The 12,035-nt window shown below is 42.1% G+C and overlaps 1 protein-coding gene across 2 annotated transcripts; it reads left to right on the top strand.

The window, feature by feature from the left end:
- Nucleotides 1-3,809: 3,809 nt before the first annotated feature.
- Nucleotides 3,810-11,689, top strand: LOC111141187 (endothelial cell specific molecule 1). Of its 2 annotated transcripts, XM_022493570.1 has the most exons (3): nt 3,810-4,283; nt 7,552-7,704; nt 11,046-11,689. In XM_022493570.1, the coding sequence occupies exons 1-3, from the start codon at nt 3,983-3,985 to the stop codon at nt 11,141-11,143; spliced, it is 552 nt and encodes a 183-aa protein (XP_022349278.1). In that variant the 5' UTR covers nt 3,810-3,982; the 3' UTR covers nt 11,144-11,689. The 2 variants fall into 2 exon arrangements, with proteins under 2 accessions (XP_022349278.1, XP_022349279.1); XM_022493571.1 differs by lacking the exon at nt 7,552-7,704 and having other exon boundaries at nt 3,983-4,283.
- The last annotated feature ends 346 nt before the right edge of the window (nt 11,690-12,035 follow it).

The raw sequence follows: 12,035 nt of genomic DNA on the forward strand, positions 1-12,035 counted from the left end.
ATGAAAAAGGTATACTGGGTTGAATGGTTATTCAGTTTTATTGTTTCTCTTGTCCCGTTGCAGAAAGCCACACACTTTGGATCCCAAGACAATATGGTTTGACCCATTATAACTCGAACTTCTGTTTTCAGAGTTGTAGAAAGCTAATGTGATTCTCTTTAGCTTATCTTGCTCCTTGGTTTGACACCTCATACACAGGCAGAGCAAGGTTAGAGATTTGCCAGCTGCAGGACAAAAGCAAACCGACCAAGGCGGGCCTCATGCCCTCATCACCAACAGCTTTGCCTTCACCTTAATTTGTTTTGTTGCAGATTCTAGTTGCAGAGTTTTTGTTTACTCATGCTCCAATTTCCTAACCCTGTGTGGCCATTGCTAACTTCCTTCATTAAGAGTGGTTGAGCTGGGTTCCTGGTTGGGAAAGACAGAAATACAGCTAGATACAAATCCCATAGGGATCGTTCTGGGACAAACAGTTTTTGTTGGGTCTTGGAAGGAATGGAACGTTCCCCAAGAATGAGTCGTTAGGAACTATGTGTTGAGATACTTCTACCACTGAAGAACTCTGTTGAGCATATTTCCTCCACTCTTCTGGGCACGTGTTTTGGCTTACTATTATTGTGGACTTGGTACCTTCAACTTACATCTTCTCTGTCTTCACTTGTCCTTTACCGAAACCATTATCCATTTTTGGAAATGCAGAAGATGGTTGTCCATGAGTTCCTCTTCTCCTTCTTCCCCCACCACTCATGATGTTGATCTGCAAGGCTTTTATTGTTTCTTCCTTAAATTCCTATAAAAGATCAGAAGGTCCTTATGCTTTTATTATTTCTCCTTACTCACTGCCAACTTTATGAGGATGATCTTTTAAAAATGAAGAATAGCCATCATTTCATGAATGCGTACAATGAGAGACACTTTCCATCCCTTCTTACCAATCATCACAATGGGCCTATGAAGAGGGTGCTAGTCCCACTCTACACAATGACAAAATGGAGGTTTAGAGGTGTTAAACTAGGTTTCCCAGACTCTTAGGTAGGAAGTGACAGAATAGTGATTTGAATCCAGCACTGTCAGAATCCAAAATTTATAGCAAGACCAAAGTGATGTATGGACTGGATCCTGCCTATAAGAAATAAGGGTGCATATAATGTTTTTATAATTTGAATGAAGCACAAGCCAACATTTAAAAATTCAGGTATTACATTTGAAAGTCTGGATTCTACCTTCTCTTTAAAAAAAAAAATAGAAGATTGGGCCTAGTGGGCTCACATTCCTACAGGACAGCAGCCAGCCTCTCCTAGGGAAGGCCACTCCCCTTAGTGGAGGCATGTGCTCTAAGATGAGCAACTCCTGCCCAGTCCCATCTCCATCTGGTTTACCTTATCACTTTACCCACTTGGGCCACCAGACTGGTATCTGTGTATGTTTGATTTTTGCCATCCTTATTCCAGTTTCCAGGAAGAATCTGTTTTAGGACTTGAGTCCGGGCTTCCCCATCTGCTAACTTCGTGTCCTTGGACAAGTTACTTAACCCCTCAAGGTCTCAGACTTCTCACTTCTAAAGTGGGGATAAGAATAGTACCTTCCCTTTGAGGTTGTTTGGAAAATTAAATATGGTAATCCATGTAAAGTACTCTGCATGGTGTCTGACACAAAGATTTCTACAATAGTTAGATATTGTTATTAATCATTATTCCAATTAATCACTCCTTCCTCACAAAGTGGTATCCAGTAACCTTTTCCAAGGTCAGCCTGACTCGTAAATAAAGTCATCAGAACCATTAGCCATGGAAACATCACTGTGTGGAAATAGGCAATGGAGCATGTAGCTTTGACAGTAGACTGACTTGGCTCAAGTTCCATCCCGGACATTTGGGGACCTGAGATAATTATTTAAACTCATTCTGACTCAGTTTCCTCATTCATAAAATAGGCATGAAAACAGTACTTTCTTCATGAGATTGTGGTGAGAAACGAGTGAATCAATACACGTGAAGTGCTTCCAAATGGTGATGGCACCCAGTGTGTCCTCAATGGTGATACCCACTACTGAAAACAACAAAGCAGGGTGAGCACTTACTAAGCACATGTTTGCTTCTGGAGAGTGGCAGACAGAATATTTCCAATTGGATTCCATGGAAAAATTTGGGAAATTGAAAGCAAGACTCTTACCTTGACTTCCCACCCCCTCAGTTCCCTGGATTCCAGATCCTGTTCCTTCCATTTTCCTAAAATTGCGTTTTTGAAGGCTCATCATCAAGTCCCATGCAACGGCCTTAGCCTCATCTTGGAGTGGGGTAAGAATTTCAGAGGTCAGGGCTGCCTGGGTGGCTCGGTGGGTTAAGCCTCTGCCTTCAGCTCAGGTCATGGTCTCAGGGTCCTGGGATCGAGTCCCGCATTGAGCTCTCTGCTAGGCAGGGAGCCTGCTTCCTCCTCCCTCTCTCTCTCTCTCTCTCTGCTTGCCTCTCTGCCTACTTGTGATCTCTCTCTATCAAATAAATAAAATCTTAAAAAAAAAAAAAAAAGAATTTCAGAGGTCAACTAGCCTAAAACTAGCAATTCTCAGAAGAGGACATGGAGGCTGAGAGAAGTCCTGTGGCTTGCCCAAAGCTAATTTGTGACAGACCAAGAGTCATCCATCAACTTTATGGGTTGAGTAGTTGCTAGATGACAGTGGGTTTATATTGATTTTTATTTGACAAGCGAGGGGTGGGACTGGGGACCCAACACACAGCTGGTGTAAGAGCTCTGCTCTCTCCTCTTTTTCATCTTGCTCCTTCTGGCCCATGATCCTTGTTCCATGAGGCACTGGTCCAGCTGATACTGTAAGAGGACTGCTTTGTCTTTCCCAGTGGGACATAGGCCCTGTGACCCTCCATAGCTTGAAGGCCCTGTTTCCCGATGGGTAATGTTTTCCCTTCCTTGTGACTTGCCTCTCTGGGCCATGTTCCGATTTCCCTGCTGGCTCACTTGTTTCCTTGGGCTGGCTGCCTTGCTTGGTGGTTTTTAGTGAGGGCTCTGGTAGATGCCAGGAGTGAGGGGAAGAGCTCCAGAGGGGCTCAGTCATTGGACAGGCAGACTCAGTGATGGATGAGCCCTCTCCCCAGGAAGTTTTGGGTCAGAAGAAGTCCAACTGATAAGTTTTTTCCAGAACTGAGTTACCCAGAAACAGTGCCAGCAACATCTCACCTCTTCTGTGGGTTTCGTATTGATATTAAAGAAAATTATCGGTTGCACGTCTTCTTAGAAATACAGCTCCAACCATGATAAACTCAGATGCATGGGCTACGAATTGTTTTAGAGATAACATTTGAGGGGAGGGGTGGGAGGAAGGAAGAGAGGGGTCCTTAAAAAATCCCTTTCAAAATATTTTCTTTCTTCTAAGTATTGAAAAGGCACAATATAACCCTTTCTTCTTCCAAATGATCTCACAGCTATTTATTGAGGGGAAATACCAAATGTTTATTTATTTTGTTTAAAGGAGCTTCTTTCGTCCTGATGATTCACGTCGATATCATTTTCCGCCCCGCGACAGAGGCTCTGAGACAAAGCCACAGCCCAAGTGATATACCGGTGTCAGAACAATTCCTGTCCTGAAGGAGGGTATGCAACCTTCTTTATTCCCCCTTCACAGACGTCCTTGAGCCCTTGAGACGGATGTGAGCGAGTTTTTCAGTGCTCATGCAAAACAACCATCTAAACATAACAGATGACATCAGCTTGGGCTTTTCAATTCCTGGATGGCAGCGGCGTGTTAATCCAGCCTTCATCCTGGATTTCATAAACTAAAACAAGAGAGCCTGGCAAGAGGACAGCGCTGCTGCTGGGTTGAGGAAATTGATGACGGGGAAGCATGCGGGCAACCCAGTGTATAAAACTCATAAACGTGTAGGCAGAGGCTCAGCTACCACTTTGGACAGCTGCTTCCCGCCAGCAAAGACCACCCCGCCCTCGGGCAGCCGAGCCAGAGCCTTTGGGGAACATGAAGAGCCTCCTGCTGCTGGCCACGCTCCTGGTCCCTGCGCACCTGGCGGCGGCCTGGAGCACCAAGTATGCGGTGGACTGCCCTGAGCGCTGCGACAGCGCCGCGTGCAAAAGCAGCCTGCGCTGCAAGAGGACAGTGCTGGACGACTGCGGCTGCTGCCGGGTGTGCGCCGCGGGGCTGGGCGAGACCTGCTACCGCACCGTGTCGGCCATGGACGGCGTCAAGTGCGGCCCGGGGCTCAGGTGTCAGTTTTACAGTGAGGAGGATGACTTTGGTGACGAGTTCGGTATCTGCAAAGGTAAAGGGTGACCTCTCGCTTCTCCCCGCCCCCCAGGGGAGGGGGGGCACACTGAGGGCTTTCAGCCTGCCTGGGAAGTGCGGAGGCTTTGCAGCCAAGGACAAGAGGGAAAATGCAGGTGGCTTAGGGAGGAGGCCCCTCACAGGTATTGCGACGGAGAGAGGGAGCGAAGAGGAACTCTGCAAAACAGCGGCCGAACCCAGGGTGCAGCAAGGCACAGAAAGCAACAGGGCATTTCACTCCTTATGTGGAGGAGATTTAAGAAAAAACTTGCAATGAAAAATTGTGGGACCTCCCTTTCTGGAAAACTTTAGGAACTTGATGGGTAATCTGTTTGGATGGTTAAGGTTCTTTATTTTCTGCAACACAGTGATTACAGAGGTCTGCCCTAGATAACCTTTCAGGGGTGTCTAGCCCCGGGCTTAGGGATTCTTTGATCTTGAAAGGGTCCACGGGTTGGAGGGCATCTCTCAAGATCAAATATTTCTGATGAACGCTAATGCATTTTGTGAAATAGGGTGGGCTTAAGTCATCTAACAGGATGACTCACATTCTTTAAAAGAGGGTACCCTGAAGTATAAAACAAACCCCATTCCACTTTATAAGGGTGTTTGGTCATCTAGAAAAACAGCAGATAGTTTAAGACAAGTAAAAATAACAGTAAAGAAAAATAAAAATGGAAGTCTGTAAAGAATGAGAGTTTACAGACTTAAAGAAGAATGTCATTAGGTTGAAATCATAACTAAACAATGTAGTTACACAGTTACACAATTTATTTCAGACTTAGTGACTGTAGTTTAAAATGTTTAGAATCAAAAGAATGGTGGTTTTAAGATACTCTATAAACGGATACCTCATGATCTCATCATTAAAAGCCATTATCAAGATGAAACACATATGCTATAGCCCCATTCATCAGTTCTGTAATAAAAAGAAGACTTTAAAATGATTAAAGGGACTGGGAAATTTATTTCTTATATTTTCTTTCTTATTTCATTCTTATGTTTTATGTATTTAATACAGTTGTTTTCCTTCACGAATCATAGCCATTCACCATCGAGACAGTCTCATTAATTCACCTACCTTTTAGACAAATATGTTATAAATTAATTTACCTTTTAATCTACAATGTATACTGAATTTAGAAAATAAATGTTTGGACTATTAGGAGAATCTTATTTTTTTGTCCCGTTTATTTTTGTTTATAACCAACGAAAGACAGAATATTGATGAAGCATTTTTTGGTGAACATTCACAAACATTTAGGCTGACCAGGATCTGTATTTTCTGTAAATCACAGGATTTCACAGAAGGAAGTTAGGGAGGAAGCGGTTAACACAATCATACAATGATATAGCAAGTATACGCAGGGGATTGCTTTCTCTCTTGGCATAAAAATCACCTCTGTAAATTTGATTGTAAATGCAATGTCACCTCTGGGGAAAGAAACATTGCAAGGCATCTGGGATCTTTAGCAGTCGCACATTCTACTGAATGAATGAGGTAGCTGTTAATGGGATCGATTTTTTAAATGTATTTTAAAATGTTCTTTCTGGCAGCTTCAGACTGCAAGTGAGTCTAGTTTCGAACATTTTTCTCTCTGCTGGACATAGTGACCCTGCGTGAACCTCCCCAGCTCTACACAGGGATGTTGAGTTTTGCTGTGGGCAGACTCCCTCCTTCAGCTGTTTCACAGAACATTCATAGGAAAACTGTATACTTCAGCTGCACCTCCAGATGCTTTCTGAATATTCAGATGTTTGGCATTATGCTGCTGGGTTAACAGCCATCCAGCCAAACACATTTTTACTGAACACCTGCTATCCAGCCAGTGCTATTCAATACACTGGGGGTTTCAGTAGAAGCGCAACTGAGACTTTGGCTCATGTGTTAGTGTTCGATATCACCTAGAGACACAGTCAAATCCCAATCCTGTGTGCTTTTCTGCAAGAGGCTTTTTAGGATCCTTTTTAAGGACGGTTCTTCCCAACAGAGAAGCTAATGTTTAAAACTAGACTCCTCGGGGCCCCTGGATGGCTCAGTTGGTTGGGCGTCTGCCTTCAGCTCAGGTCATGATCCCAGAGTCCTGGGATCGAGCCCCACATCAGGATCCCTGCTGGGTGGGGAGTCAGCTTCTCCCTCTCCCTCCTGCTTGTGCTGTCTCTCTATCTATCAGATACATAAAATCTTTTTGAAAAAAAAAAAAAAAACAACAACAACAAACAGATTCCTCTGTAATCTGAAGAGTTACAGTGAGAAGACTTCTAAATCTCTTCTAAAAATAAATTTCATTAACATCTGCCTTGATCATTCTGTGGGATATTCGATTGGGAAGGGCTCAGCTGCTTCACTACTTATGAGAATGTTCTCATGCCCAGAGAATAAATATTCTGCATCTATTCTGCTTGGTTGTTAAAGACTGGGTCATCGGGAAGAAAAAAAAAAAAAAAGACTGGGTCATCTATAGAGATATTGCTTATGTCTTAAGACCCTGCATTTGTAATAAATGGGTTCATCGTCTTCTCAGTATCGCATGTTAAGTCTGAGTATGAACATACTGAAGTTTTAAATGCTTCCAGATTTGGGGAGGTATACAGGTAAATTCTCAGCTCTCCTGTTTTTCTTAGTATGTTGCATCTTAAATCTGCAGAAGGCTCTCCTAGTAAATCCTCTTAACATCCGGGGGAGTTGGGTAAATTGTGCTGCCATTTCAACAGAGAAAGAGTGGACTGAGGAGGGATCACTTCATGGAGAGCTGGCATGGCCGCTGGCTAGGGTGGATGGAGTCCTTTCCTATCCATCCAAAATATTACGTTGTTTGTGAAGACAGTAGATTCAAAGGCAGCATCACATCCTTTAAACTCTTTGAGAAGCTGATGCATGTGTCTGTTCCATTGCCCACTTCACTCAGCTGTCACAGGAGTCATCCAAGGAAATTATGAGAACGCACCTGTCTATTGGTATCTAAGGAAAAGGTGAACAGAATTGTCTGGTTCAAGGATGTTGGTTATGCGTAGCTGCCTTTAACTAAACTTCACGGCAGGACACGGCAGCTGAGGTGTCCGTGATCTGGTCTTAGTGTGTGATTTGTGACTTTAAGTACCAACTCCCAAAGCTTGGGTTTTTTTTTTCAAGAATTGGATTTTGCCTGACGGTCAAAATTCGTGAGGTTTGTTCAGAATCTGGAGGCCATGCGCGCAGGGGCTATGAGACAGCAGTCTTGTACCCAAAGAGTGGCTCCCTTTCTAAACCTTTCCTTTGTCCTCAGACTGCCCCTATGGCACCTTCGGGATGGAATGCCGGGAGACCTGCAACTGTCAGTCAGGCATATGTGACAGAGTGACCGGCAAGTGTCTGAAATTTCCCTTCTTCCAATATTCGGTAGCCAAGTCTTCCAACAGGAGATTTGTTTCTCACACAGGTAAGAATTAATTTCAGTATAAACACTGGAAAAATAACCTCATTTTCAGTTTGAATAACTCAAGAAATATAGATGACAAGCTTAAAGCATGGGTTTGAATGATTTTTTAAAAATTTCCCCGGGGAGAAAGGGTGGTGGTTGAGTTTGGTTGTTGTTGCTGGTTTTCTTTTTTTTTAAAGATTTCATTAATAATTTGGGGGATTATACATTTTCCCATAAAGTTTACCCTGTTTTATGAAGAATAAATATGATTGATTACCAAAACACCTGTAATAAGAAAATAACCCAGATATATAAAGTTCTTCAAATTCTTCAGTGATCTGTTTTATATTCATACTAGACAAAGCTACTTCTCTCTCAAGTTCATGTAGAAAAAAATACACTCAGGAATTTATCAGATAAGGGTTAAGAGCCAAGATAGAAATTATAGAGCATTTCTTCTTCTTTTTTTTTTAACAAAATGGGAGTATTTAAATGGAATATTTCCAAGCATGCATTTTTATGGATGTTGGAGAGGATAAGAGACAGTAACTGTGATTGAAATTTGGGAATTATCTCTAAGCCTTTGAGTGAAATTGTAGTAATAGTCACATGATGCTTGTTCATGCATGTGTATTTCGGATCCAGGTTGTTAAAATGTGAGAAATACAACATATCAGAGGGTGCTATGGACATATTTGGTTATCTTATGCAATAAATGGCCTGTATGGTAAAGCTTCATTAAATTGAAAGTAGCTCATTTAAAACAACATATAGCCATAGAAACTGCAGTATCAACAAACGATACAGTTGCCTCCCTCCTTACATACAGATAGTTGACAATCCAAGTCCGTTTTATTTAGCTTTTGTTTCTGGTGCTTTGTGCTTCAAGTTAACTAAGATTTGAAATATTTGGCAAATGTACTGATTCCCAGCTTTACCTCCTCCTTACACATGGATATAATTAAGTACTTTAAAAGAGGAAATACTGCATTTTTAAGTGAATTTTTATGTTGAAGTGTGGTTATGCCCTTAAACATCAATTTAAAAGAACCACCCCACCCCGCCTTTAAAAGCTATTAGGAAGGTATCTTTGTGAAAATTTGATCTGGAAATTAAGATTATCATTAATATTTTAAGTACTTATGACTGTCTTATAGTCCTTGAAAAGCAAAATGGAAAAAGTTTGTGTTTTAAGTCCTAAAACAAAATTTCATATTGAGGTAATATTTACATAACAGAAAATTAACCATTTTGAAGGGAACAGTTCAGTGGGAGTTAGTACATTATCAATGCTGCATAGCTGCCCCTTCAGTCCAGTTCTAGAACATTCTCACCACCTCAAAATAAAACCCCACTATCCATTAAGCAGTTGCTCCCATTCCTCATAATCCACTCCCCAGCCCCTGGTAACCATCAATCTACTTTCCAAGACCTACACATTTTTTTAATGATTTAATTAATTCAGTACAGGTTTGAAACCTATTGTCTTAGTACAGCTAGCTGTGTCAAACACTTGCATCTTCTTTTGTCTCATCTTGCTTTTTTTAAAACTGCAGGCTACAGGGGCGCCTGGGTGGCTCAGTGGGTTAAGCCACTGCCTTCGGCTCAGGTCATGATCTCAGGGTCCTGGGATCGAGTCCTGCATCAGGCTCTCTGCTCAGCAGGAGGCCTGCTTCCCCCCCCCCCCCCCCCGCCTCTGCCTGCCTCTCTGCCTACTTGTGATCTCTGTCAAATAAACAAATAAAATATTAAAAAAAAAAACTGCAGGCTACAGAGCACTTTGAAGAACACTTTTGTATTCCTCTTCATTCATTTATGGTGGCACCTAAACCTTTCCCACCGAGAGAGAATTGATTTCCTTGTGAATCTGGTGTTTAGGATGAATGTTTGGGAGGCCCGTGAGAGCAGCTTTGGAATTATCTTCAGGAAAGGAACACCTGTCCCTCCCACTGCACACCCAGCCACACATCTTCTTCTCCACTGGACTTTGGTGCAGTCTCTTTCCCTTGAGCCTGTCACCCTCTGTCATTTGCATGCACATTTGACAGATCTCTTGACTACTATATAGATGCTTTGGACACAGATATTTTGCTGGGTGGAAGTTATATTACGGGTTACACAAAAAAATATTTCTATGCCCAAATTACGTATCAAGATCCTTAATAGAAATTCATAGGAAAAACATTTTCTGACCTAAGGTGTTTGCTTTCATTAGCTAAAGGGGCAGCAAAAGATGATTACTAGTGTGATCTTGGTAAACCTTAGGTTCAGGCTGGAGAGCAGAATGTCCTAAAGTCTTCACAGAAAGGCTGCACTGGAGCTCCCCTGCTCAATGGTGCATCACCTCTGTTGGACTTGCCAGGGCGCATGTGCCACTGTTTGTAGGAGGGGGCTTGGGGGCTCAGTCTTGCAATAGACTTCATATCACCCCTACACAGATCCATTTACAAAGCCTTTGTCAGTGGTTCCAAGGTCCATCTGCACAGGGACTTCTTGGTCCCTTCCATACCCTAATTCCAGGAGCTTATCTTCTCTAGCTTTCTTCCCATTGGCTACTATATTCTTGGCAAGTGGGCTTCCTGCCTTCCTATTTCCATTTGTTGTTGTTGTTCTTGTTGTTGTGAGATTTCCAATTTTCTATGTCTGGGAATTTGCAAGGCAATTTTTTTAAGGGGAGTTGGGGACTGTAAGATCTGGAATATTTGATTACTTGGCACACATTCCTCTGCTGGGCTGCAATGACCCTACAGCATTCCATATTAAGACATGCACTGTTGAAGCAAACACACCTTGCTACTCTCAGAAGCAGACAAATTTCACTTTGGAAAATTCTAAATATTATAAACTTTTATGCAGAACAAAGCTATCTTTAGAAAAGTTCCCTCCTTTGATCTGCATCTGCTTTCTGGGGCCACACAATAAGCTAAGCCTCCTATATACCAGATAGTATGAAAATCTTACTTAGAGATCTATTGTTACATTTGCTCATTCCATAAGTATTTATTAAGCACCTACTATGTTCCAGGCACAGTAGCCGTGAATAAAGCAAAGCCCCTGCCTTCTCGGAGATGATATTCTAGTGGTGGAGTGAGATAACACATGGAAAAAAATAAAAGACAAATGCATGTATAAGATAATGTCCAGTGATGATAGGTATATGAAGAGAAATCATTCAGGGGGTGCTGATGTGAATGGGAGGTGCCAATTTACAGAGACTGGGCAGATACAGTGAGCACAGACTCTTTGAATCTATTAAGGACTTTATTGTACGTCCCTCGTAATACAAAAGTAAGATAAAACTGTTCTTCATCTTAGAGTTATAAACATCTGGACATGATTTGTATTCCTTCTAATTTCAGAGCATGACATGGCATCTGGAGACGGCAACGCTGTGAGAGAAGAACTCGTAAAAGAGAATGCCCGCTCTCCTGTAATGAAATGGTTAAATCCTCGCTGATCCTGGGTGGGATTTCTGAGAGAAGACTCTTATTCTAATGATCATTCAACACACAGCCAACATTTTAGGAACTGTCTAGATTATAGCATACGGACGTGTGATCTTGGAAGGCCAAGTGTGTGGGTCCAGGAAAAAAAAAATGTAGGCTACTAACAACCCATAAAACGCATATGACTGAACACTTTTAGATATTTGTTAAATATTTGAATGCATATAGATTTGTTAAATATGTGTTTATAGTAATACCGAAGAACTGCAAATGCAATTTAGATAATCTTAATGTGAATGCAGGTCAGCCAAAGAGGGAGCTAGCCAAAGCTGAAGACCAGAGTGAGTCCACATGTCTGTGACTCGGATGTACACTGATGTTGGGATACAGGATGGTGGGAGAGTTAGGAGTGAGAGAAGGGGGGGCAGGGTGGAAAAGTATGATAATTAGGTCTTCCTTGTGGTAACATCAATAGAGTTTAGTTGTGCTTCTTATTTACTTCGGAAAAGTCAACACAAAACAATCCCTGAAGGAAGTGGGATGTTTGAATCTTGTGGGAGGTTGAGGAGCAGCCTTGAGTAGAGGCAGATTTCAAAGGGCTGCTACTTGTCATGCCCAGCTTACCTTATCTGAAGGATGATTCTGAGGCAGAGGGCAAATGTACACTCTCATGAATGGTTTTAAAGAATGTCACCCCAGACTGAGAGAGCTAGGAAGTATTTTGCCCACTTGGAGGAGGTGTGAAGACAAATATTTATATAATTTTGTAAACAATTATGTTAGTCTGAGTCACCCTCCACACCCATCCTTAATCACCTTGAGAAAATGAACGAAATACTATTTGTTAAAATGGGTAAAAGTGTCCAAACACCCGAGGTATGGTAAATTTATTATTAATAATTA

The sequence above is a fragment of the Enhydra lutris genome, unplaced genomic scaffold (genome assembly GCF_002288905.1).
Source record: "Enhydra lutris kenyoni isolate GAN:26980312 unplaced genomic scaffold, ASM228890v2 scaffoldscaffold5, whole genome shotgun sequence".
Lineage (NCBI taxonomy): Eukaryota > Metazoa > Chordata > Mammalia > Carnivora > Mustelidae > Enhydra > Enhydra lutris.